Source organism: Hypanus sabinus, chromosome 23 (genome assembly GCF_030144855.1).
Source record: "Hypanus sabinus isolate sHypSab1 chromosome 23, sHypSab1.hap1, whole genome shotgun sequence".
Lineage (NCBI taxonomy): Eukaryota > Metazoa > Chordata > Chondrichthyes > Myliobatiformes > Dasyatidae > Hypanus > Hypanus sabinus.
Window position 1 is genome coordinate 50,506,946 of NC_082728.1, and position 27,059 is coordinate 50,534,004.

Genomic DNA, 27,059 nt, shown 5'->3' on the forward strand with positions numbered 1-27,059 from the left:
CAACTACTTCTTTCAGAACCTTGGGATATAGTGACCTATCTACTTTCAGATCTTTCAGCGTCCTAAGCACCCTCCCCTTAGTAATAGCAACTACACTTACCTATGTCCTATCACTCTCAAATGTCACGCTTACTACTGGTGTCTTCTACAGTGAAGACTGACGCAAAATACTTATTCAGTTCATCTGCCATTCCTTTGTCACTCGTAACTACCTCTCCAGTGTCATTTTCCAGAGGTCTGATATCCACTCTCATCTCTCTTTTACATATATTTGAAAAAAATCACTTGATAACCTCTTTTATATTTTGGCTAGGTTACCTTCATATTTTACCTTTTCTCTCCTTCTGTTGTTTTTTTAAATGATCCTAATTTTTTAACTTCTATTAATTATGTTGTTTTTTTTTCAATCTTCCTAATCCCCTAATATTTTTGCTGTATTATATGCTCTCCCTTTTCCTTTTTTGCTGTCTTTGACTTACCTTGTCAGCCACAGTTGCCTCATCCTTCCTTTACAATACTTCCTTCATCTTTGGGATATATCTATCCTGCACCTTCTGAATTGCCTGTAGAAACTCCAGCCATTGCTGTTCTGCCATCATCCCTGTTACTGTCCCCTTTCAAATAACTTAGGCCAGCTCCTCTGTAATACTGATATATCTGACTTTATCTTCTTCCTCTCAAACTGCAGGGTGAATTTTATCATATTATGATCACTGTCTCCTAATGGTTTCTTTACCTTAAGCTCCCTAATCAAGTCTGGTTTGATTATGGAGCTTAACAACATTCAATCCAGAATTTTCTTTCCCCTACTGAGCTCAACCACAAGCTGCTTTAAAAAGCCATCCAATAGGTATTCTACAAATTCCTTCTCTTTGGACCCAGCACCGACATGATTTCCTCAATTTATCTGCATGTTGAAATTCCACATGACAACTGTAACATTGCCTTTTCTACATACTTTTTTAAATCCCCTCTTACAATTTATATCCCACATCCTGGCTACTGTTTGGAGGCCCGTATATAACTCTTTTTTACTCCTGCAGTTTCTTAACTTTACCCACAAGGATTCTACATCTTTCGATCTTATATTACTTCTCTCTAAGGATTTTATTTCTCTTTTTATCAAGAGAGCAACATCACCCCCTCTGCGTTCCTGCTGTCTTTTTGATACAATGTATATCCTTGGATGTTAAGCTCCCAACTATGATCTTCCTTCAGGCATGACTCAGTGATGCCCACAACGTCATGCCTGCAAATTTCTACTTTAGTCTGTATGCTGTGTGCATTAAAGTGTAACACCTTCATTCCTGTATTCATCACCCTGTTTGATTTAGCCCCTTGCTACACTTCAATTCATTCCACTGACTTCAATTTTGTCCTAACATCCTTCCTTATAGTCTCACTACACACTGCATTTACATGTATGCCAACTGTCCCATCCTCAGACCTATTACTATGGCTCCCATCCCCTTGCCAACTTACTTTAAGCCCTCCCCAACAGCTCTAGCAAACCTGTCCACAAGGATATTGGTCCCTCTCGTCATCAGGCGCAGCCCACTCTTTTTGTACAGATCATATCTTCCCCAGAAAAGATCCAAATGATCCAGAAATTTGAAACCATGCCTTCTGCACCAGTTCCTCAGCCACTCATTCATCTATACTATCATTCTATCCCTACCCTAACTAGCATGTGGCACTGGAAGTAACCCAGAGATTGCTACCTTGGAGGTCTAGCTTTTCAGCCTCTTCTCTAAATCCCTATATTCACTGCAGAGGATCTCTTCCCCTTTCTACCTCTATCGTCTGTGTCAAAATACATTATGACTTCTAGCTGCTCACCCTCCCTCTTGAGAATACTCTGTGGCCATTCTGAGACACCTTGACACTCAGACCTGAGAGACAGCGCATTAACCTGGCATTATACCATATCTCATATCTGTTGTCTCCTATCACTATTGCTCTGCCTGACTTTACCCTTTCCTGCTGATCCTCAGAGGTGGCCACAGTGCCATTAGCCTGGCTGCTGCTGCTGTGCCCTGATAGGTCAGCAGTATCCAAAGGGGATACCACTGAAGAGAATGGTCACTCCCCTTACTTCTCCTGGTGGTCACCCATCTACTACCTGAAACTTTGCTGCACCTATCACCTTCTAGATTGTCCTTTTACCCCTCCTGCCACTTTCTTATTATGACATCTTCCCCCTTGCTTTTCAGCTGCGGTGAAGGGTCTTGCCCTGAAACGTCGACTGTTTATTCATTTCCGTAGATGCTGCCTGACCTGCTGAGTTCCTCAAGCATTTTGTGTGTTGTCATATGGGCATTAGTTTTACTTCTCACTCCTCCCTCCAGCTCTGCTTTGATAACTGTAAACCCTCCCCTCCTCCCCCAGTGCTGAAGAAGGGTCTTCAGTCAAGACATTAACAGGTTTCTCTTTCAACAGGTGCTGCCTGAGTTCTTCCAGTATTTCTGTTTTGTGCTGACTGGGTAAAAAAGGTATCAGGCAAGTCAGTAGATGGGCAGAGGCAGATGTTTAAATAACTTGGTCATAGCGCTGAGCAAGACTTTATCTAATTTAAAAGAGGGGTTCCATGAGGAAACATTTGTGGTTAACAAAGAAGGTCAAGGATAAAGTTAATCTGAAATGTATAAAGTATGGAAATACTAATTGTAGAAAAGAGAATTGGGAATGTTTCAGGAACCAGCAGCAAAATACTAGAAGTTCAATAGAAAGGAGAAAATTGAGTTTGAGAGGTATTTTTTCATGCAATACCAAAATGAATAGTAAAAGTTTCTATAGAATTACAAGAAGGAATTTCTATGGATATACAAAAAGGAAGATAGTCTTTACCATGGAGGACACTGCAAATATTCTGATGATAACAGATAGCCTGGTTCCAAATAGAATGGAGGAACTTCATTTTATAAGAATAAGTGGTGATCCTATCAAAATATATAGGTCTTAAGAGAGCATGATAGGGAAGTAGTCAAGATGTGTCCATTAGTTTCAAGATAAAGGGCTGGATATTTAATATTAAAGTACATAGAAATTTCTTCTACCTGGAATTCTCTAATTCAGAAAATTAAGTAGGATAACTATGTAGAAGAGCTTAAATTTTGGAAGATGTTTTTGAAAGGGAGGAGGATTAAGGGTCATGGATATCTGGCAAATGGAATCAACATGGATCAACCATTATCACATTGAATAGTGGGACAGTCTAGAGAGGCCAGGTTGCCTACTCTCGCTCCCATTTTCTTCTGTTCTTGTGCGACCTAATGTCTAAGTGCCTCAAGCCGTTGGTCTCCTTTGAAATTAATACACATGTTGTTTCAACATCAGGACCAACCCAACATAGTTACATTTAGGTGTTTGGGGGTAATCACAAATTTCAGATCGTATTCAAAAAATTGTCAGTGAAAAGAAGCCACCAAGTTCTCAGCTTTCAGGTCAATATTAATTTTCCAAACTTGTTGGTACTTATGTAGAGAAATGTCAGTAATTCCGCAAGTTCTGATTTAATGAGGCAAGAAGGGAACTCAATGTACTATGTAACAGAAGGGGTGCATTATAGCATTGTAGATGACAAGACATGGTCACAACAGACAGCACCAAACAGGGGAGAAGGGGAGAGCAGACTGAAATACTAGGTCTGGTGAGCACCCAGGATGGAAACGTGGAACAAGATGACAAGAAACAGAATGCATGAATAAAAGTTGTTCAAGAGTCCGATGAAGATTCGTGAGATAAACTTTTAACCTCAGGTGGGGATGGAAACCTAGAGCCAAGCAAGCCTACCAAGTGTGACTCCTTCTGTTTTTGTATTAGTCTTGAAAATGAAAGCACTGAAAAATAATCCAAATAAACACAGGTTAAAGGCATCTCCATGTTTCCAGCTATACAACACAAGCAGGAAGCAAGCTCTACAGACAGAAAATGGAATCAGTCAATTAAAGGATGTGCCGAACTAAGGCTTTCCAATACTGATACCAACCTGCCTATGCAGCATTCTGTGGGCACTCAGAGGTTTCCGAGGGGGAGGAATCTTCGGGATATTTTCAGAATCAGAACTGTTCTGATGGCTGACAGGGAGAAACAACTCCATAGGAACCTGGAGGTAGCCACTGTTACCAATGGGCTGTGATCGGACTGATGTGGTTGAACCTGGGGAAGCAATTTGTAATTATAATTATTCATTATGTTTCTAACTAATAGTGTTATGAGATGCACCCAACCTGCCAGCCTTCGAGGTTTAGATGCACTAACTCTCTGGAATATGGATAGCTGGTGTGGTCCCTTTGAAGGTTGAAAAACTGCCCCATTAATTAGCAATCATGTTTTGGAGCCAAGAATTCAACATTTAAAGAGCACCTGAATGGAGCCTCAGTGCTCAATCACAAACTCAACTAGAGATATCATTTAGTGTTTTGTTTTGTGCTCAGCTCTCATTCCAGTTTCATACCGTGACTTGATCCTTGCCTCGGATACCCCAACACTTGGTCCGTAACCATCCTTCGCCAAGGTCTCTCATCACAAATAGTTCTCAACTAAATTTGTTTTTAACTATGTTAGTCAACTTTCAAACCAGGAAACTTATTTCCAAATCTTTTACCAATGAAAATTTTACCAGTTTACCACCACATGACAATCTTCAAGCTTTTCCTTCTAAATAAATGTGGGATCCCTGCTACAAATATCACTGTAAAGAGAAAGATTCCACAATCCACTATCTAGTGAATAACCAGTTAATTATTTTTTTAGTGGTGTTGCTATGGAATGAATATTGTTGAATTAGCCAGTAAAACTATTCTTTTCTACTTGGTCTGTACTTTCTCTGTAACTCTAAAACTGAATTCTGCATTCTTCTTCTGCTTTTCTTTTGTGCTGCCTTGATCTAGTTCTATTTTGAAATGATGCGTAAAAACATGCAAAATAATTTTTTTCACTGTATCTTGTTATATATGACAATAATAAACCAATTACCAATATTGTTGGATATCCACCTGCAAGAATTTAACTCAGCTTAGAAGATTCATTCAAGAAAACTATATCTACAAAAGAATCTCTGCACTGCACTGTACTGTCTCGTACTGTGTCAGGGCAGCATGCATGCTTGAGCCCATAGGAGGGTCTCACTAATGCAGAGGGAAAGAATTATAGATTGGGTTAATTTAAGACATTTAAAGGATTTGTAAGTAGAAAGAGATTAAACTAGAAGTTGAGTTAAATGCTGCAAAGTAATTGTAAGATCCAAACAGCTTTTATGTAGGAAAATTCAGCACATGTAAACTATCTAACAGGTTTTTATAGAAAACCAAACCAGGGCAGATTGGAATCTAATCAAAGAGTTCAGTATTCATTTTTTTCTCTGACAGATGTTGGGAAACTCTTGGAAGTATTAATATTATGTTTGGTCAACTATTTCTGTGAGAGGTGCCACAATGCATGTCAATAGAAACTGTGTTGTAATGCAGAATATTGAACACTTATTAGCTATGCTGTAACTACAACAGTGAAGATGCCTGAGAAACTATAGCTTAGCACACAGTATCATTAAAGTCTGGAGAACAATGACAAATTTAATGATTCCCTTCACTTTCACCAACAATTGCTATCATAATGGAATTTGATTTTTTGATTGGGGCATGTTAACTGGATTAGAATTTTAACTTGGATCCTCCTGTGCAGATTACTGTATGAGTTGACCAAATTGGCTGATCTTTAAAACTTTCATTCAACACCATGGATGAGACATACCTGACTGTGACTTGGGATTGTTCTCTGATCCCTGCAGACCTTCTAATGGAGCAGGGTTGACAGGCTGAAACATATAGCTATCATTGGGCAGCGAGTGTGTGCGGCCAACAAAAGGTTTCCTCACAGTGAGAAGGTTCTTCTCTTGGATCTCCTTCTGAACCTCATGTTCTTGAACCTCCTCAGCCTGCAAGGGAGAAAAGAAGCTGTCAGATACATGGGGCACAGGCAACAATGAAACTTGAAGGAAGCTGAGCTGCAGGTAATGTAGAACACAATCATGCACAAGGTCATCAATGCAACAAAACAACCTACAGTAACAGCAACAGAGACACAATGAAAAGACAAAGTTCAAAACATTTGAGCAGAAATGTTCAATCATTTAGCTGTAAGACAAATGGATCACACGGAATCGCAACAGACACAGTGTTTTATAATAGTCGGCAATCTGCACAATACACAAACCATGACAATGCCAATTCTATCAGTCATTTGCTTCATGCAACATCACAACTTCTTTGCATATGTGTAATATTCCTCATTATGGAATACAACATCTTCAAATAAATCATCAGAAGCCATTTTTCCAGGAATCCATTTAAGTCACTAACACAAACTAATCAGCTGTTCTACACAGTAAGAAATGTAAGCTTGATGTCAAAGGAGAATTATTAAAAATAATATGTCAGTTAAAATCACAGATCTAAAAATATGGGCAAAATCGTATCTTGTTTTTGATACTACACCTAATATTTAGTTCTACTGAAGCCAAATAAGGTTGCTCAGAATCATGAGACCAAAGCCATTTGGGAGATGTCCAAGTAAACCATCAGTAGGATGGCTGATTCTGGCATTATCCAGAATGGCTGGGTGGGGATAGCTTAAAAACTATTTTATTATAGATATTCAAAGCTTGAAATTCAGCCAGTTAAATTTTTTTTGTCATTGTTTAGATAATGCTTCCTCATTTTCCTAATGTATTGGTAGCTGCCAGCTTACCTTATCAGATAAAATAAACTTCTTTGCTGTATGTAATAGATATACTATATTTTTCTATTTGTAAGACCATAGTACTTCATTCTCCCACTCTTTCACCTTTATTAAACATTGTTATCTCAATCTACGTTTTAGATATCACTACTACCTCTATATTCTAGATATAATCTCTATTCTTTCTTTCTCTCTGTTGGAAAGGTGTATCCTGTGGTACTGCGAAGGTTCCAAACTATTTCAAAGATGAAGTCACATGTCCTTTCCATGTAGACACTGCTCTCATTAGAGTTACCCATACGTCCCCTGGATTGTAAATTTCGGAAGCTGTCCCGTTTTTATTCATAGGAACTTATTCAAGGACATGTTTCACAACATATTAACTGAATGAACAATTCTGGCATTCTTTGGAGTTAACTCACTTCCGTCCTCAATGTAAGCTAAACTTCTGGGGAATAGTTCCACAAACAACATATATTTTTCCCTACTGGATCCACTTAGCTGTCCCTCTTTGAAGGGGGCAGAGACTGGCTACCTGACTGACATCACTCCAGCCTGACCTCATTTTCTACAGACCACTCTAGGTACTCCTTCCCTGTAAGTGGATAAACAAGGCCTCCTGTCACAACACTACAACTCAGAGAAGTACGCACTTGGGATGATGGATGAGAATGTCTTAGAGTAAGAGGGAGGGCATTAACCTCAGCAGTCGTATATAAAAAATGTTCTTCTCACTCATTAGCCCAGGGGGAGAAGCTCAAACCTCAAATCAAGTCAACAGCAAATACACAGATTTTAAAAACAAAGCGTTCTTTGTCTTGACAACCCAGATTTGGAGCAAACAATGCACAAATTCTAAATACTTGCAACAATTTCATTGTCCTTTTTGTTGAAATTATCCCACTGTAGTGTATCTGTGCCACAGGATTATCAGGAAGAATTGCATCTACAAAATGGGGAATAGTTTTTCATTTTAAACAACCTGTTAGTTCATGATAAATCAGCTTCCGGCATCAACATTGCCCATTAAACACATGCTTTTGCATGAGGCATGATAGGAATAGTATCCATTGTCATTGGTACCAGCTGGAACATAGCACAACTAAATTTCTGTTTCACTCTGCCACAGGAGACAGTCAATGATGAAATGACACTGACAGAAGCACATCCAGCAGAGACGAACAAACGATCCAGAAATGTTGGCTTGAGAAAAAGAATTTATTGCGCAACAGATGAAAGCATTAGTCTACACATTAGCCTGAAAATGTCAAGTGCTTTGGCAAGGAGAGGAGCAGATGGGTTTATATATAAATCAGGGCCAGAAATACTCTTCCTTTGTGCATTTCCCATCAAATGGAATGCATAATATCACAGAATTCATTTGATATCCACAGATCATTCACTGTGCTGTTTTGACTCCAGTTTGAAATGTCCAAAGTTAAATGTTGATGGGCTTTATTGCATGTAATCCTACCCTTCATTCTGTTCTTGTAATAATGGAGCATTACACAATGTATGTTTCGCACAATTATGTCTCTGAGTGCAGGACCTTGCTAGGCTGATACGATTCAGTATTTGGTACAGGAATCAATTGTTTTAACTTTATTTTTGTCACCTATCAGATGGACAATTTGGAGCTATGGCCTTAGCATATATAAAGATTATTTTTCTAAAATCACATTTTTTTTTGGAATGAAAATTGTTTGTCATGTGTAAGAACTTTATCAGCAGGTATTGAATGGCAGAAGAAAATTCTTCACCCAGGACTTGAGAGAGATTAGTTCATCTCAACAAGGGCACTTATGGCTATTGCATCTATACTCTGGCTGCTCAGATATATGGTGTTCAATGAGTACTTCCTGGAGCTTTGAATGATCATTGAAAGAAGATGAGTTGGGATTGTCATCAGATGTCCTGACAATATCTCCCCAAGACTTGTGGCTGTAGCTCATGCAGTCATTTGAGTGAGATGAGGAAGAACAATTGGGAGACGAGTGAGAGACGAGAACTAAGCACAAAGTCATTGCCTCAGGAGAAGAGTATGAAAAACCTGATATTATTTTTCTTTCATATGGGATCTGAGGCCGTTGTTGGTGGACAATTGTCAGAACAGCTTAAATGTCAGTAAAAGTGTTTTAGAAGTGAGGTCTGACCAGCAATTTCTTGGCAAGGACTGTTCTGTTACACTGTGAAAGAAGAGATGTCTGTCATATCATGTAACTCATACTACCTTATTACATCATGTGTGTAATTATATGCAGTGTTTCCTCAAGGCCTCCTTTCAATCTGTTCACATTTAACCTTTCAGCAACTATACCTACTCTAACTTCACGAAGACTGCTAATAAAATTTTGATTTAAAATGTTCTCAAATCTGATGGGAAAGAGTATCTTTGAGGATTAAAGACATCAACATTTACAATCAGCTTTGAGAAGAGGTCTTCTCTTTGTTATGAAACTACTTAAACTGCACAGGCTCCCAAGCAAATCATGGGCCTTATATACCTCTTTATAACCACTCTATGAGTTCCTGCCTGATAAGCCTTCATTTGTTATTTTTTTTTGCTCTAAGAATCATTTCTCTTCCTTTCCTACCATTTCCAGAAGAGTGAGCTAATACTTAAGAACAAATCCTTTACTTTTCTCACCTTAGAATCCTTTTACAATCTTTCCAGTGTATTTATTCCCCTCCATCCTGGCATGAAGGGCAGCATCTGATTCCCAAATGCAAGATTGTGCAATGACTATCAGCCTGTTATTCATCTACAGTAGTTATAGAGATCAGTCTAAATTTATTTTGAATATACACTGCAAATAGCTTCACTTATTGGTACTTCACCAATAACGTAGGGACACCTAAGCAGTTATTGTTCCCTTGTATTTCTCATTTACATGCTATCATGGCAGTCTCTTCTACAAACACATCAGTTTCTACATACGCAGAGATTACAACTAGCTCTATTTCATTATGATCTCTTTTAAAATCGACACTGTCTTTAGACCATTAGGTGGCTTAACCAATAGTATTACAGTGCAGAAATTGTCACTAAAGTCTATTTACTATTGCATCATTATTTCTTGCAACAAGATGGTGTCAAATATGACTTGGTGATGATCTTCAGATTATATATAACATTAAGGCCATCTATTTCCAGTTCCATGATATCACTCAATATAACTCCTGCCTCATTTCATCCAATGCTGAATCCAAGATCCATGACTTTATTACCTTGGACATGCTTATAACAAAATATTACTGGATAGTCTTCCTTATTTCATTCTTTGTAAACATGAGTTTCATCCATGATTCTGCTACCTGTTGTAGTAGCCTAACTTAAAGAGTCCTGTATCTGCAAAAACACATGACACTTAACATGCTAACTACTCTTCTTATTTGCAACCATCCTGAGCCCTACAACTTTCAGAGACACCTAGCCTCTCTAATTCAGTTCCCTCGAGCAGCCAAACTTAAATTGCCACACTAATTGCAAACTTATTTCAATGTGCAGGACTCACTCTGCAGTTTGAAAGGGAGAAGTTACACAGGCATACCAATATCTCAGTGTACATTAAAGGGAATTGCAGAAGAGTAGAATAGAAGCTGCCTAAAATTGATTGGAAGAAAACACTAACAGGGACGATGGTAGAACAGCAATGGTTGGAGTTTATGGGAACAATTTGGAAGGTGCATAGATACATCCCAAAGATGTAGGCATTAGCAATTATGCTTCAAGAAGCATTAGAATTTGGAATGGTTCTGGAAGAATGGAAAACTTCAGCTGTCACACCATTCTTTAAGAAGTGAGGAAGGCAGAAAAAAGGGAATTATAGGCCAGTTAGCCTGTCTTCAGTGGTTGGCAAGATGTTAGAATCCATTATTCAGGAAGAGGTTTCAGGATACTTGGTAGTGCATGATAAAGTAGGGCAAAGTCAGCATGGTTTCCTTAAGGGGAAATCTGACCCGACAAATCTATTGGAATTCTTTGAAGAAATAACACGCAAGATAAACAAAGGTGAATCAGTGAATGTTGTTGGGATTTTCATGTAACAAGGTGCCACATGAGGCTGCTTAACAAGATAAGAGCCCATGGTATTACAAGAAAGATACTAGCAGGAACAGAAGATTGACTGACTGACAATTTGGAGAAGGAAGGCTGAGAATCAGAGTGGGAGTGCAGCGGGAGCCATTTTGATTTTTTCTTCTCATCAGAGTTAAGAGAGGCGGGACTGCGCAGGTATGTGATGTCGGGCAGTGAAGTGCAGAATATACAAAAGAACACAGCCTTATACAGTGGCAACGTCATTTTGTGGGCAGTGGAGTGAGCCAGGAGCAGAGTGAAGGCTTAAGGGCTTGGCTTAACGGGCGAGGCAAGGTAGGTTTAGTTTTCAAATTTTCCTGTTATTTGAGGAAAGGGGAAATTATGAGTGTGAGGGCAGCTTGTTGTTCTCGGTGTCAGATGTGGGAGGTCCTGGAGTCCCTGAGCCTCCCAGAAGTCCACATCTGTGCTAGGTGAGCCGAGCTGCAGCTCCTAAGGGACTGTGTAAGGGAACTGGAGATGCAGCTCGATGACCTTCGGCTGGTCAGGGTGAGTGAGGAGTTGATAGAGAGGAGTTACAGGCAGGTGGTCACACTGGGGCCACGGGAGGCAGACAAGTGGGTCATGGTTAGGAAGGGGAAGGGGAAGAGTCGGGTACTAGAGAGTACCCCAGTGGCTGTACTCCTAGACAATAAATACTCCTGTTTGGGTACTGTTGGGGGAGACAGCCTACCTGGGGGAAGCAACAGTGGCCGTGCCTCCGGCACAGAGCCTGGCCCTGTGGCTCAGAAGGGTAGAGAAAGGAAGAGACAGTATTAATAGGGGATTCGATAGTTAGGGGTCAGATAGGCGATTCTGTGGACGCAGTCAGGAGACCCGGATGGTAGTTTGCCTCCATGGTGCCAGGGTCTGGGATGTTTCTGATTACATCCAAGATATCCTGAAGTGGGAGGGTGAGGAGCCAGAGGCCGTGGTACATATAGGTACCAATGACATAGGTAGGAAAAGGGAAGAAGTCCTGAAAGGAGAATATAGTGAGTTAGGAAGGGAGTTGAGAAGAAGGACCACAAAGGTAGTAATCTCAAGATTTCTGCCTGTGCCACGCGACAGTGAGAGTAGGAATGGAATGAGGTGGAGGATAAATGTGTGGTTGAAGGATTGGAGCAGGGGGCAGGGATTCAGATTTCTGGATCATTGGGACCTCTTTTGGGGCTGTTGTGACCTGTACAAAAAGGACGGGTTGCACTTGAATCCTAGGGGGAGCCAATATCCTGGTGGGGAGATCTGCGATGGCTACTGGGGAGACTTTAAACTAGAATGGTTGGGGGGGGGGGTGGGAATCAAATTGAAGAGATTAGGAGAGAGGAGGTTAGTTCACAAACAGAGAAAGCTTGTACACAGTGTGTAAGTGAGGATAGGCATTTGACAGAGAAGGGGAGCACTCAGACTGAAGATGTAGGGGAGAAGGAAGAAAAAGATAATAAAGTTGTTTGCACTGTTAGGGATAAACAGAGAGAAAGAGGAGGGGAGTTTCTTAAATGCATTTATTTTAATGCTAGGAGCATTACAAGAAAGATGGATGAGCTTAGAGCATGGATTGATACCTGGAAATATTATGTTGTAGCTATTAGTGACACATGGTTGCAGGAGGGGTGTGATTGGCAAGTAAGTTTTCCTGGATTTGGTTGCTTCAGGTGTGATAGAATCGGATGGTAAATGGGGGAGGTGTTGCATTGCTTGTCAGAGAAAATATTACAGCAGTGCTTTAGCAGGATAGAGGGCTTGTCTAGGGAGGCTATTTGGGTGGAATTGAGGAATGGGAAAGGTGTAGTAACACTTATAGGGGTGTATTATAGACCGCCTAATGGGGAGCGAGAATTGGAGGAGCAAATTTGTAGGGAGATAGCAGATATTTGTAGTAAGCACAAGGCTGTGATTGTGGGAGATTTAAATTTTCCACACATAGACTGGGAAGCCCATTCTATAAAAGGTTTGGATGGTTTGGAGTTTGTAATATGTGCGCAGGATAGTTTTTTGCAGCAATACATAGAGGTACCAACTACAGAAGGGGCAGTGTTGGATCTCCTGTAGGGAATGAGATAGGTCAGGTGAAGGAGGTATGTGTTAGGGAGCACTTTGGGTCCAGTGATCACAATGCCATTAATTTCAATATAATTAGTGTAGTTAGTGTAGAAATAGCAGGGGCTCTGACAGAAATATTTCAAATATCATTAGAGACAGGGTACATATAGGTGCCGGAGGATTGACGTATTGCTCACGTGGTTCCATTGTTTAAAAAGGGTTCTAAGAGTAAACCTAGCAATTATCAGCCTGTAAGTTTGACATCAGTGGTGGGTAAATTAATGGAAATTATTCTTACAGATGGTATGTATAATTATCTGGATAGACAGGGTCTGATTAGGAACAGTCAACATGGATTTGTGCATGGAAAGTCACATTTGACAAATCTTATTGAATTTTTTGAAGAGGTTACGAGGAAAGTTGACATGGGTAAAGCAGTGGATGTTGTCTATATAGACTTCAGTAAGGTCTTTGACAAGGTTCCACATGGAAGGTTCAATCATTGAGTATTAATATTGAAGTAGTAAAATGGATTCAATAGTGGCTGGATGGTAGATGCCAGAGAGTAGCAGTGGATAACTGTTTGTCAGGTTGGAGGCCGGTAACTAGTGGTGTGCCCCAGGGATCTGTACTGGGTCCAATGTTGTTTGTCATATACATTAATGATCTGGATGATGGGGTGGTAAATTGGATTAGTAAGTATGCAGATGATACTAAGATAGATGGCGTTCTGGATAATGAAGTAGGTTTCCAAAGCTTGCAGAGAATTTAGGCCAGTTAGAAGAGTGGGCTGAAAGATGGCAGATAGAGTTTAATGATGATAAGTGTGACGTGCTACATTTTGGTAAGAATAATCCAAATAGGACTTACATGGTAAATAGTAGGGTATTGAGGAATGCAGTAGAACAGAGTGATCTAGGAATAATGGTACACAGTTCCCTGAAGGTAGAATCTCATGTGGATAAGGTGGTGAAGAAAGTTTTTGGAATGCCTGCCTTTATAAATCAGAGCATTGAGAATAGGAGTTGGGATGTAATGCTAAAATTGTACAAGGCATTGGTGAGGCCAAACTTGGAGTATTGTGTACAGTTCTGATTACCGAATTATAGGAAAGATGTCAACAAAATAGAGAGAGTACAGAGGAATGTTACCTGGGTTTCAGCACCTAAGTTACAGAGAAAGGTTGAACAAGTTAGGTCTTTATTCTTTGGAGTGTAGAAGGTTGAGGGGGGACTTGATAGAGGTATTTAAAATTATGAGGGGGATAGATAGAGTTGACGTGGATAGGCTTTTTCCATTGAGAGTAGGGGAGTTTCAAACAAGAGGACATGAGTTGGGAGTTAAGGGGCAAAAGTTTGGGGGTAACACGAGGGGGATCTTCTTTACTTAAGAGAGTGGTAGCTGTGTGGATCGAGCTTCCAGTAGAAGTGGTAGGGGCAGGTTTGATAGTGTCATTTAAAGTAAAATTGGATAGGTATATGGACAGGAAAGGAATGGAGGGTTATGGGCTGAGTGCAGGTAGGTGGGACTAGATGAGGGTAAGCGTTCGGCATGGATTAGAAGGGCCGTGATGGCTTGTTTCCGTGCTTTATTGTTATATGGTTGGCTGCCGGTGACTAGTGACATTCCACATGGATCAATATTGGAATCACTTCTTTTTACATTATATATCAATGATTTGGATGACAGAATTAATGGCTTTGTGGCCAAGTTTGCAAATGATATAAAGATACGTGGAGGGGCAGGTTGTGTTGAGGAAGCAGAGTGTCTGCAGAAGGACTTAGACAGATAGGGAGAATGGGCAAAGAAGTAGCAGGTGAATACAGTGTTGGGAAATGTGTGGTCTTACATTTACCAGTGAGTCTTGTAAGGTCTGGAAACCTCTCGCAAAATTGTTATTATTTCTCTCCTTTGAAGCTTCTTAAACCTATCTTCGTTCAAGTTTTTGATTATCTGTTATCATATCATGACTTGTTGTTGGATGTTAATTTTAATATGTTAACACTTTTGTGAGATGTTACACTATGTTAAAGATCCAAGTGTCATTCCACATACAGTAGATACTCAGTACAATGGATCAACCAAATATAAGGAGCTCAAGTTCTTATACTAGTAGATTGATTTGCACATGAATAACTAAGCTTGTGGACAGCAGAGAGAAGGACCAACAATGTCAGCATTCAGGCAGTGCTCAAGTAAGCTCTGAAACTGGCAGGCAAATTAACTAGTGATAATAGATAAACTTTTAACTGTTGTATCTCCATTTTATAACTTAACAGGTGCACTGGATGCCTAGGGTCCTCTATCATGGTCATCTGAAAGCCATTCTAATGAGAGACTGACAGATAACTGTATCATCAGAAGTAAGACACCAAAAAATAACTGAATTGCATTCCTTTCTTGATACAGAGATCTGAGACTGTGTATACTTAAACTTCCTTTCAGCAGTCTTTCCAAACAATACTAACAATACAATGCAGAATTTGGAATTAACTTTTCCGAACTGCAGCACAATTAGACTTTGATCTGGTGATTTCATGTAAAAATTTATAAAAAAAGGTGATGGTGGTTAATCACAAGTTGTGCCCCATGTGTTTCCAGAGATGCTTTCAGACCTGCTGGGAATGATGACTCATTACTTCAGTTCCTAGAATGACAAAGAGGTGGAGGCTGTGCAAGTTTTGATGTTGTCCAGTCCTTGGGAATTTTATTTTAACTATATAACATTAATTAAGTGGTAGAGTATTTCGAGCCCTGGTATAAGCAGAATACTGGTGTAGAATATGTACATTGCTTTCCAGTGTATTTAGTAAGAATACGTTTGCATCATCGGGCAAAGAGTCATCTGTCAGTGCTAACGACCACGATTTCTCAGACTGAATATCAGACGTCAGAGAAACAGCCTCCATCTCAGCTAGAGGGATCTAAACAGGGAGAGATGACCAGTTGTAAGAAACTAGGATAACAGTTCACAAATGGACTTTACACCTCAATAGACTGCACACTCACTTACCAGAGGTGAGTACAACCAGCTTGTATGCACTTAGCACTTGCGACCTGAACTGATTTGCTCTCCCTCTTTTATACAGCTCATTACAGCTGCAGTGCATTCAGTATCACTTACCCCTCTCCCAGTTTCCTCTCCCTCCACATTCTCTCTTGGAACTGCTGATTCACACTGGAGTAGTTGCACGTATGACAGCAGCTGCAGATTTCTCAGTCTTCATTACTTACCCAGCCCTGTGCAACTCCATGGGTTCAAGGGGCCATTATTACTGAAGTGCTATTAGTACTATCAAAGGGACTGTTCTGACTTAGTTGTTTGCAACTCATTTAGGTAATTCATCTGTTTAACTTAATTGTGCAATGAAATAATTTTCTTTTGCTGCTCTTTCAGTGAGGAACTTTATTTCTCTTTGTTTTTCCTACTTGCAAAATCTAGAGCCAGAGATTTCTACATTTCCTGAGATGAATTAGATTACCCCTATCAGTAGGACGACAATAGCCTGAGTATCATACACAATTCTCTTGTTATTTGGAAGATAAATGGTTCTGAGGGAGGTTGGTATGGAGGAGGGGTTTGAGAAGGGTTCAGCTGGGGAAAACACAACAGGTACAATAGGGAGAAATAAAGGAACATTTTGGATAATGATAAGGAAAGTGAACTAGCAAAGTCAGAATTTAACAATAGGAGCGATTCAAAATACAAGGTAAATTCAAGGAAAAATGGTAAAAGGGCAAATATATGAGTATTGTGTCTGAAAGTCTGACACAACTGTAACAAAACAGATTAACTAACAGCAGAAACAACTGATTTTTACGGGTTTCTGCCTCCTGACCAAGCTTGTGAATTAAATATTCCAGGGCAAGTGATGTTTAGAAAGGGCAAACAATATAGAAAAGAAGTGGTTAAATAGCTCTCATCATGAAAGGTGATTGTAGTGGATCCAGAGGAACAGGAAGTGGAATGAATATGTATGGTGATAAGAGATGCCCAAGGGCAAAGAATATTGGTTGGAATGGTTATAAGCCCCCGAAGCAGCAATACAGTTGGAAATTGGACAGAGAATTAATCAAGAAATAAGAAAAGCTTCTTACAAGAGTAATGTAATAATCATTGAGGACTTTAATCTTTATTCAAATTGCGAAAATCAATTTGTAAATAGTAATTTGGAGGAAGGTTATGTAAAATTTATTTTTTTTATAATTCTTTAGAACAATAAGATTTATTTATTTACTCAGATAACACAAAACAAATCATGGAATCAACTAGGGAACACACTAGTAGGCCTCAATTGAGACATAAGTCAATGTTAATGAGAAATCCTCCAAGGAAAATTGACCACAATATTATTGAATTTTGTCTGCAGTTCAGGAGAGACACCATTAGTCAGAAATTGGAGCTACGATAAACCAGTTACATAAATGGTCAAGCTATACTAGTAAATTAAGATGATACAGTTTGCCACTTGATAAGCAATTGCAGTTGTAGAAATATTTAAAAAATTATCGAAGGTACATTCCATTAAAAAAAATCCAAGAAAGATGTGATTCGTTTGTAGCTAACTCAGAGGATAAGAATAGTAACATGGGGGAACAGAGGAGCACTTTTAGCAATAGACTAAGACAACTGCGCTGCTCCAAAGAGCGATATATGAGGTCATTCTTACCCTCAGCCTAATGGCTCAAAAGTGAGTCAATCTATAGCTAAGGAAGTAACTACCCCTCCTGTAAGAATGTTAATGACCTCCGTTTACCAGAGGTCTATTTACTACACCCTGCTATTGTGGGCACCCTGTGCAATACTATACAATACTACCATCACTTCTTATCTGCATGGTGTGAATGTGCCCCCATTATTGTATAATATTATGGTAATTCTTACACTACTTTCTTATCAATGCGAATGTGTAAATCTTGTACATCTTAATTTTAAAGTCTTACTTTATTCTTTCTTAACTTCTCTTCTGATATTGTAATGCTACTGTGATACTGTAATTTCCTTTGGGATTAATAAAGTATCTATCTAACCAGTAGTTTAAAGAGCCTCATAACAGTGCCATAACAGTCAGTGACAGATTAGAGAAAGCTGTAGGAAGCAGCAAAAATATGTAATCTAAAATATATGAACTTCACAACAATGTAAATAGGAAGAGAGAAAGAAAAATAATTTAGAAAGAGATAAACTTCAAAGCTTGCAGAGGGATTTGGACCAGCTGGAAAAATGGGCTGACAAATGGCAGATGGAGTTTAATGCGGACAAGTGTGAGGTATTGCACTTTGGAGGGACAAACCAAGGTAGAACATACAAGGTAAATGGCAGGACACTGAAGAGTGCAGTAGAATCTTAAGAAAGAGATTAGAAAAGCTAAAAGAAGATACGAGGTTGGTTTGGCAAATAAGGTGAAAGTAAATCCGAAAGGTTTCTACAGTTATATTAAAAGCAAGAGGATAGTGAGGGATAAAATTGGCCCCTTAGAGAATCAGAGTGGTCAGCTATGTGTGGAACCGAAGGAGATGGGAGAGATTTTGAATGATTTCTTCTCTTCGGTATTCACTAAGGAGAAGGATATTGAATTGTCTAAGGTGTGGGAAACAAGTAAGGAAGTTATGGAACCTATGACAATTAAAGAGGTGGAGGTACTGGCGCTTTTAAGAAATTTAAAAGTGGATAAATCTCCGGGTCCTGAAAGGATATTCCCCAGGACCTTGAGGGAAGTTTGTGTAGAAATAGCAGGAGCTCTGACGGAGATCTTTAATATATCATTAGAAATGGGGATTGTGCTGGAGGATTGGCATATTGCTCATGTGGTTCCATTGTTTAAAAAGGGTTCTAGAAGGAAGCCTAGCAATTATAGACCTGTCAGTTTGACATCAGTGGTGGGTAAATTAATGGAAAGTATTCTTAGAGATAGTATTTATAATTATCTGGATAGACGGGATCTGATTAGAAGTAGCCAGCATGGATTTGTGCGTGGAAGGTCATGTTTGACAAATCTTATTGAATTTTTTGAATAAGTTACGAGGAATGTTGACGAGGGTAAGGCAGTGGATGTAGTCTATATGGACTTCAGCAAAGCCTTTGACAAAGTTCCACATGGAAGGTTAGTTAAGAAGGTTCAGTCGTTAGGTATTAATGCTGGAGTAATAAAATGGATTCAACAGTGGCTAGATGGGAGATGCCAGAGAGTAGTGGTGGATAATTGTTTATCGGGATGAAGGCCGGTGACTAGCGGGGTGCCTCGGGGATCTGCTTTGGGCCCAATGTTGTTTGTAATATACATAAATGATCTGGATGATGGGGTGGTAAATTGGATTAGTAAGTATGCCGATGATACTAAGGTAGGAGGTGTTGTGGATAATGAGGTGGATTTTCAAAGCTTGCAGGGAGATTTATGCCAGTTAGAAGAATGGGCTGAACGTTGGCAGATGGAGTTTAATGCTGAGAAGTGTGAGGTTCTACATTTTGGCAGGAATAATCCAAATAGAACATACAGAGTAAATGGTAGGGCATTGAGGAATGCAGAGGAACAGAGAGATCTAGGAATAACTGTGCATAGTTCCCTGAAAGTGGAGTCTCATGTAGATAGGGTGGTGAAGAGGGCTTTTGGAACGCTGGCCTTTATAAATCAAAGCATTGAGTACAGAAGTTGGAATGTAATGCTAAAGTTGTACAAGGCATTGGTAAGGCCAAATTTGGAATATTGTGTGCAGTTCTGGTTACCGAATTATAGGAAAGATATCAATAAATTAGAGAGAGTGCAGAGACGATTTACTAGGATGTTACCTGGGTTTCAGCAATTAAGTTACAGAGAAAGGTTGAACAAGTTAGGTCTCTATTCATTGGAGCGTAGAAGGTTGAGGGGGGATTTGATCGAGGTATTTAAAATTTTGAGAGGGATAGATAGAGTTGACGTGAACAGGCTGTTTCCATTGAGAGTAGGGGAGATTCAAACTAGAGGACATGATTTGAGAGTTAGGGGGCAGAAGTTTAAGGGAAACACGAGGGGGTATTTCTTTACTCAAAGAGTGATAGCTGTGTGGAATGAGCTTCCTGTAGAAGTAGTAGAGGCCAGTTCAGTTGTGTCATTTAAGGTAAAATTGGATAGGTATATGGACAGGAAAGGAGTGGAGGGTTATGGGCTGAGTGCGGATAGGTGGGACTAGGTGAGATTAAGGGTTCGGCACGGACTAGGAGGGCCAAGATGGCCTGTTTCCGTGCTGTGATTGTTATATGGTTATAGAACAGAGGGATCTGGGAATACAGATACATAATTCCCTAAAAGTGGTGTCACAGGTAAATAGAGTCTTAAAGAGAGCTTATGGCACATTGGCCTTTATAAATCAAAGTATTGAGTATAAGAACAACACACACAAAATGCTGGTGGAACACAGCAGGCTAGGCAGCATCTATAAGGAGAAGGCTGTCGACATTTTGGGCTGAGACCCTTCGTCAGGACTCGGCCCAAAACGTCGACAGCCTTCTCCTTATAGATGCTGCCTGGCCTGCTGTGTTCCACCAGCATTTTGTGTGTGTTGTTTGAATTTCCAGCATCTGCAGATTTCCTCGTGTATTGAGTATAAGAGTTGGAATGTTATGGTGAGGTTGTATAAGACATTGGCGATGCTGAATTTGGAGTATTGTGTGCAGTTTGGTCACCTAATTACAGGAAGGATATTAATAAAGTTGAAAGAGTACAGAAAAGGTTTACAAGGATGTTGCCAAGACTTGAGAAGCTGAGTTGCAGAGAAAGGTTGCATAGGTTAGGACTTTATTCCCTGGAGTGTAGAAGAATGAGGGGAGAGTTGATAGAGGTGTATAAAATTACGATGGGTATAGATAGAGTGAATGCAAGCAGGCTTTTTCCATTGAGGTTTTGGGAGAAAAAAAAACAGAGGACATGGGTTAGGGGTGAAAAGGGAAAAGTTTAAGGGAACATTAGGGGGAGCTTCTTCACACAGAAGAGTAGTGGGAGTGTGGAATGAGCTGCCAGATGAAGTGGTGAATGCAGGCTTACTTTTAACATTTAAGAAAAACTTGCAGATACATGGATGAGAGGGGTATGGAGGGATATGGTCCAGGTCAGTGGGACTAAGTAGAAAAATGGTTCAGCACAGCCGAGAAGTGCCAAAAGGCCTGTTTCTGTGCTGTAATGTTCTATGGTTCTAAATACACAAATTAAGACAAGGAATAAAGAGATGGCTGAAGCCCTTTCCAATAATTTTGTATCAATCTTCACTGCAAACGAAATAACAAATATAATGACAAAGAAGAATTTTGTTCCCCCTCACTTTTGAGAAATTACTTAAGAAGTAAAGGGCAGTTAAAGAGCAACAAATGTTCTGGGTCTGATGGGCCTACTTACTTCCTTATTACTATTACAATACCAAAGTCCCAAGGTTTCATGCTGGCTCCAAATAGAAAAAAGCCATTTCCATTCTTCTTATTTCCCTGTCGGCCTTCAACACATTCTCTCACACTCCTATCAATTCCCCTTCCCTTATTTTGCCAATTATCTACACTACTGGGTAACTTACAGTGGCCAGTAACCTACCAGTACATCTTCGGGCTGTGGGAGGAAATTGGTGCATCTGGAAGAAACCCATGCAGTCACAATGAATCTGCCTCTCAATTCCACATGAAATGGCCATTTAGATGGTGTACAACTAATAATGTTGAAAATTTCTCTGATTCTGAGTTATTCACAGAAAATTGTAAAATAGAATATGTAATAATTTGAGGAAGGAGAGGAAGAGAACAATTTATCTGTTAGGTTGAAAATCTTTTCTTCAGCATAATGCTGGAATGCATCACAAAGGATAAAAGAACTGGAAACTCAGAAAAATATAATGTGATAAGGCTGCATCAACATCGTTCAATAGATGGAATAGTGTCTGAAAAATCTAAACAAAATTTTTGCTGATGTAACTGGCAGGGTAAGCAAGGAGAGACCAGTGGATGTAATACATCTGGATTTTCAGATGAAATTTGACGAGAAACACACAAGAGCTTACTGGGCAACATACTAGTTTGAATAAATCATTAATTAAAGGACAGAAAACATGGTTACTTTCAGGATAATAGACATTATCAATTGGGTGTCAAGGGATCAGCACTGATCCACAACTATTCAATAATGAAATACAAACCGCATTTCCAGAAAAGGTGGGATATTTTCCAAAATGCAATAAAAAAAATCTGTGATATGTTAATCCATGTGAACCTTTATTTAACTGACAAAAGTACGAAGAAAAGATTTTCAATAGTTTTACTGACCAACTTAATTGTATTTTGTAAATATACACAAATTTAGAATTTGATGTCTGCAACACACTCAACAAAATTTGGGACAGAGGCATGTTTACCATTGCGTTACATCACCTTTCCTTTTAATAACACTTCTTAATTGTTTTGGAACTGAGGATACTAATTGTAGTAGATTTGCAATTGGAAATTTTCTTCATTCTTGCTTGAAATAAGACTTCAGCTGCTCAACAGTCCGTGGTCTCCGTTGTCTGATTCTCCTCTTCATGATGCGCCATACATTTTCAATAGGAGATAGACCTGGACTGGCAGCAGGCCAGTCAAGCACATGCACTCTGTGCCTACAAAGCCACGCTGTTGTAGCCCTTGCAGAATGTGGTCTGGCATTGTCCTGCTGAAATAAGCATGGACGTCCCGGGAAGTGACGTCGCCTTGATGGCAACATATGTCTCTCTAAAATCCTAATATACGCCTCAGAGTCAATGGTACCTTCACATACATGCAACTCACCCATGCTGTGGGCACTGATGCACACCCATACCATCACAGATGCTGGCTTTTGCACCTTTCGCTGATAACAATCAGCATGGTCATTTTCATCTTTGGCACGGAGAACTCGATGCCTGTTTTTTCCGAAAACTAGCTGAAATGTGGACTCATCTGATCACAGCACACGGTTCCACAGTCTTTCGGTCCATCTGAGATGAGCTCGGGCCCAGAGAACTCACCGGCATTTCTGCAATGAGTTGATGTATGGCTTCCTCCTTGCGTAATACAGTTTCAAGTTGCATTTCTGGATGCAGCGATGGACTGTGTTAGTGACAATGGTTTTCTGAAGTACTCCTGAGCCCAGGTGGCTATAATTGTCACAGTAGCATGATGGCTTCTTAGGCAGTGCCGCCCGAGGGCTCGAAGATCATGCGCATTCAACAGTGGTTTCCAATCTTGCCCTTTACACACTGAGATGTCTCTGAATTCTCTGAATCTTTTCACAATATTATGTACTGTAGATGTTGAAAGACCTAAATTCTCTGCAATCTTGCGTTGGGAAATGTTCCTTTTGAACTGACTAACAATTCTCTCATAAATTTTGGCACAATGGGGTGAGCCACGACCCATCCTTGCTTGCAAAGACTGAGCCTTGATGGACACTACTTTTATACCCAGTCGTGATACCTCACCTGCTACCAATTAGCCTGCATAATGTGGAGTCTTCCAAACTGGTGTTACTTGAGTATTCTGTGCACTTTTCAATCTTATTTTAACTCTGTCCCAACTTCTGTTGAGTGTGTTGCAGCCATCAAATTCTAAATCTGTGTATATTTACAATATACAATTAAGTTGGTCAGTAAAACTATTGAAAATCTTTTCTTTGTACTTTTGTCGGTTAAATAAAGGTTCATGTGAATTAACGTATCACAGATTTTTGTTTTTATTGCATTTTGGAAAATATCCCAACTTTTCTGGAAATGGGGTTTGTAGATGAAAAGGAAGAAAACAGTATGATGTGATACAGAGATACAGTATATGGAAAGTAGAATGTGAGAATGTGGTGGAGAATCTGCAACAGGTTTTGCGAATGGGCAAGAAGATCACCCTATATTTTATAGGATGTGGATGCTACCGTATAGGTTGGCATTCGTTATCCATCCTTAACTGCCTGCAACTTGGGGGGCTGATTGGGCATTTCAGAGGACAATCAAGAATCAACCACATCAGTGGCTCTAGAACTATGAATAGGTCAGACTAATTAAGAGGACAACTTTCCCCTACATGTTTGAATTCTTCAAATGCAGAATTTGAACTCATCTACTTAGTATAATGGCTCAAATTTATAGTGGAAATGGGAGAACTATTTGTGAAACTATAGGGTAGAACAAGCAGTGAAAGAAATATGAAGATTCCTGTTGATCTGGTGTTCCTGCCCAAAATTGCTCCCTATGGCCCCTGCTTGCTGAGTTACCCAATCTGGGGCAGAGGAGTATTCTCACTGATCCTCCACATCATGTCCTGGTGATGCAGCTCAAGACTTGCTGGCCTGAATGGGGAGATTCTGCCTCCAAATTACCCCTGAGGGCTGCCAAAGCTAGGGTCACATTTTGATAGGGATAAAAACAGAGACAGATTTTTAATAGTTTTTTGGTGTAATTGATAAATCAAAACTTTTAAAATAAATTAAAATAAATGAACGGAAATTGTGAATAGACAAACAAATAAGGGATATACATTAACCTTTGTTGGGGCAGATCTTTTCCTTACAGTGCCTGAATGTGGAGCTTATTGTGCTTCAAGCAGCAGAATTTCACCTGCTCTGGATACAATTGCCTCCAATAGCCAACAAGATCATTTTAAGTGGTGAAAAATTAGTAAATGCTGATGTATATCAGGTTCAATGAGCTGGCTGAGGACAGGGATGCTGCAGTTGGAATGAAGAGAGACAGCACCTGATCTTCTGACTGGGAACATTACATCCTTCTGTGTTCAATGATGACTGCAAAAACGAAATTTCCAGCATTTTTATTTCTGACTTCCAGCAGAAAGTTCCTCTAGGTCAGGGGTACTCAACCTTTTTTTTTAGGCCATGACCAATACCATTAAGCAAAGGGTCCATGGACCCCAGGTTGGGAACCCCTGCTCTAGATAGCTCACATATTTGTTGAAGACTTCCTATTGCCACCTTTAGTTTCACAATGTTACATTTGTCATTTGATCCTTCTTGTTCTCCATCCCTTTCACTGTGAAGGGTATTGATCTGAGATTTGTTTCTCCAATTAAGCTGCCTGACCTGCTCAGTACTTCCAACATTTTCCACTGTTATTTTGCTTTTACTTCCATGAAAAATCTCAATCTACTAACTTGATTGCACTGTCAGGATATTGCATTTTTTCCCTAAAGTGGTTGCACTATCCAGAAAAACAATTCTGCAGAGGCTAAAGCCATCTGTAGCATGCTGTGGATTGAAGAGTTGAGGAATTTATTCCAAATCTCTCCTAAATACTTCAACTGTAAGGAGAAATCTGTATTCGATTGAAACGTGGAACCCTGTTAATGCAGGACTGGATTACAGTTCCACTGAGCTAATTGACACCGAAAAAAAAATTTACACCATTGATACTGCTAAAAAAACAACTGTATTATGCAAAACTAAATGTTCCTTTTCATCAACACCTGTAATTCAAGTTAGAAAATAAAGCAAATGAGATGTATTTCCATTGTGCTTTGTGATGGCCGAAATCAAAATGGCCAGTTTCATTTATCTGTCTCACATTAATGATCTATGTCTCTGCCTGGAGACTTCGGCAATGGTTGAGTAACAGGCAATCCCTTACTTCACTGCCAAAGAAAGATTTAACCTCCTCCCTCCCTTCCCTTGTGTTATCATTCTGTGTTTTCACCAAGAGCCCATTCTGGAGCAAGCAAGGCTCTTGAAAGTTTTTGTAGAACATTGCAAAGGACAAATTTGGATTACATTTAACCCCCATTATCTCAGAAGAGAACACACAAAGCAATGTCCTCGAGTATTAAATAAGACACTTTTAGCACTAGCACCTCCCATCCATAATCTATAAGCAATTTCTTACCTTTAGTCTTAAAATGCTGGTTTGCATTTAAGTGAAAATTGAATGGTTTATTTCAGAATTATATCTCTTTCGCATTAAAATCAATAACCAGATCAATTTAACCACACTACGCACTATACAAAAGTTGCCCTAAGTCTGCAGAAGTTTACTTTGTTTGGACACATCAGTTACGCGGTAACATGTCATGAAATATCAAACTTAAAGCAATGCTTCTTACCAGCTGTTCTACTAATAAATTATACCATAAGAATATAAGGAATGTAAAAAGACTCTTACGAAATAAATTATAAATTAGAAAGAAATTAGAGAAGCTAAAAGAAGATATGAGGTTGCTTTGGCAAGTAAGGTGAAAATAAATCCGAAGGGTTTCTACAGTAATATTAATAACAAAAGGATAGTGAGGGATAAAATTGGTCCCTTAGAGAATCAGAGTGGACAGCTATGTGTGGAGCCGAAAGAGATGGGGGAGATTTTGAACGATTTTTTTTCTTCGGTATTCACTAAGGAGAAGGATATTCAATTGTGTAAGGTAAGGGAAACAAGTAGGGAAGTTATAGAAACTATGACAATTAAAGAGGAAGTACTGTCGCTTTTAAGGAAAATAAAAGTGGATAAATCTCCGGATCCTGACAGGATATTCCCTAGGACCTTGAGGAAAGTTGGTGTAGATATAGCAGAGGCTCTGACAAAAATATTTCAAATGTCATTAGAAACGGGGATGGTGCCGGAGGATTGGCGTATTGCTCATGTGGTTCCATTGTTTAAAAAGGGTTCTAAGAGTAAACCTAGCAATTATCAGCCTGTAAGTTTGACATCAGTAGTGGGTAAATTAATAGAAAGTATTCTTAGTGATGGTAAATATAATTATCTGGATAGACAGGATCCGATTAGGAATAGTCAGCTTGGATTTGTGCATGGAAAGTCACATTTGACAAATCTTATTGAATTTTTTGAAGAGGTTACGAGGAAAGTTGACATGGGTAAAGCAGTGGATGTTGTCTATATGGACTTCAGTAAGGCCTTTGACAAGGTTTCGCACGGAACGTTAGTTACGAAGGTTCAATTGTTAGGTATTGACATTGAAGTAGTAAAATGGATTCAACAGTGGCTAGATGGAAGATGCCAGAGGGTAGTGGTGGATAATTGTTTGTCAGGTTGGAGGCCAGTGACTAGTGGTGTGCCTCAGGGATCTGTACTGGGTCCAATGTTGTTTGTCATATACATAAATGATCTGGATGATGGGGTGGTAAATTGGATTAGTAAGTATACAGATGATACTAAGGTAAGTGGTGGTGTGGATAATTAAGTAGGTTTTCAAAGCTTGCAGAGAGATTTAGGCCAGTTAGAAGAGTGGGCT

General features: G+C 39.5%; 1 protein-coding gene across 2 annotated transcripts in view; it reads right to left on the bottom strand.

Annotated features, from left to right (window-relative positions):
* Positions 1 to 27,059, bottom strand: part of LOC132380187 (voltage-dependent T-type calcium channel subunit alpha-1G-like) — a 319,151-nt gene that overhangs the window by 14,773 nt on the left and 277,319 nt on the right. For both annotated transcript variants that reach the window (XM_059948872.1, XM_059948871.1), the window contains 2 exons: positions 5,752 to 5,935; positions 3,989 to 4,158 (listed from right to left, as the gene is read on the bottom strand). In XM_059948872.1, the coding sequence (XP_059804855.1) occupies positions 3,989 to 4,158; positions 5,752 to 5,935 (354 nt within the window). The remainder of the gene's footprint in view (positions 1 to 3,988; positions 4,159 to 5,751; positions 5,936 to 27,059) is intronic.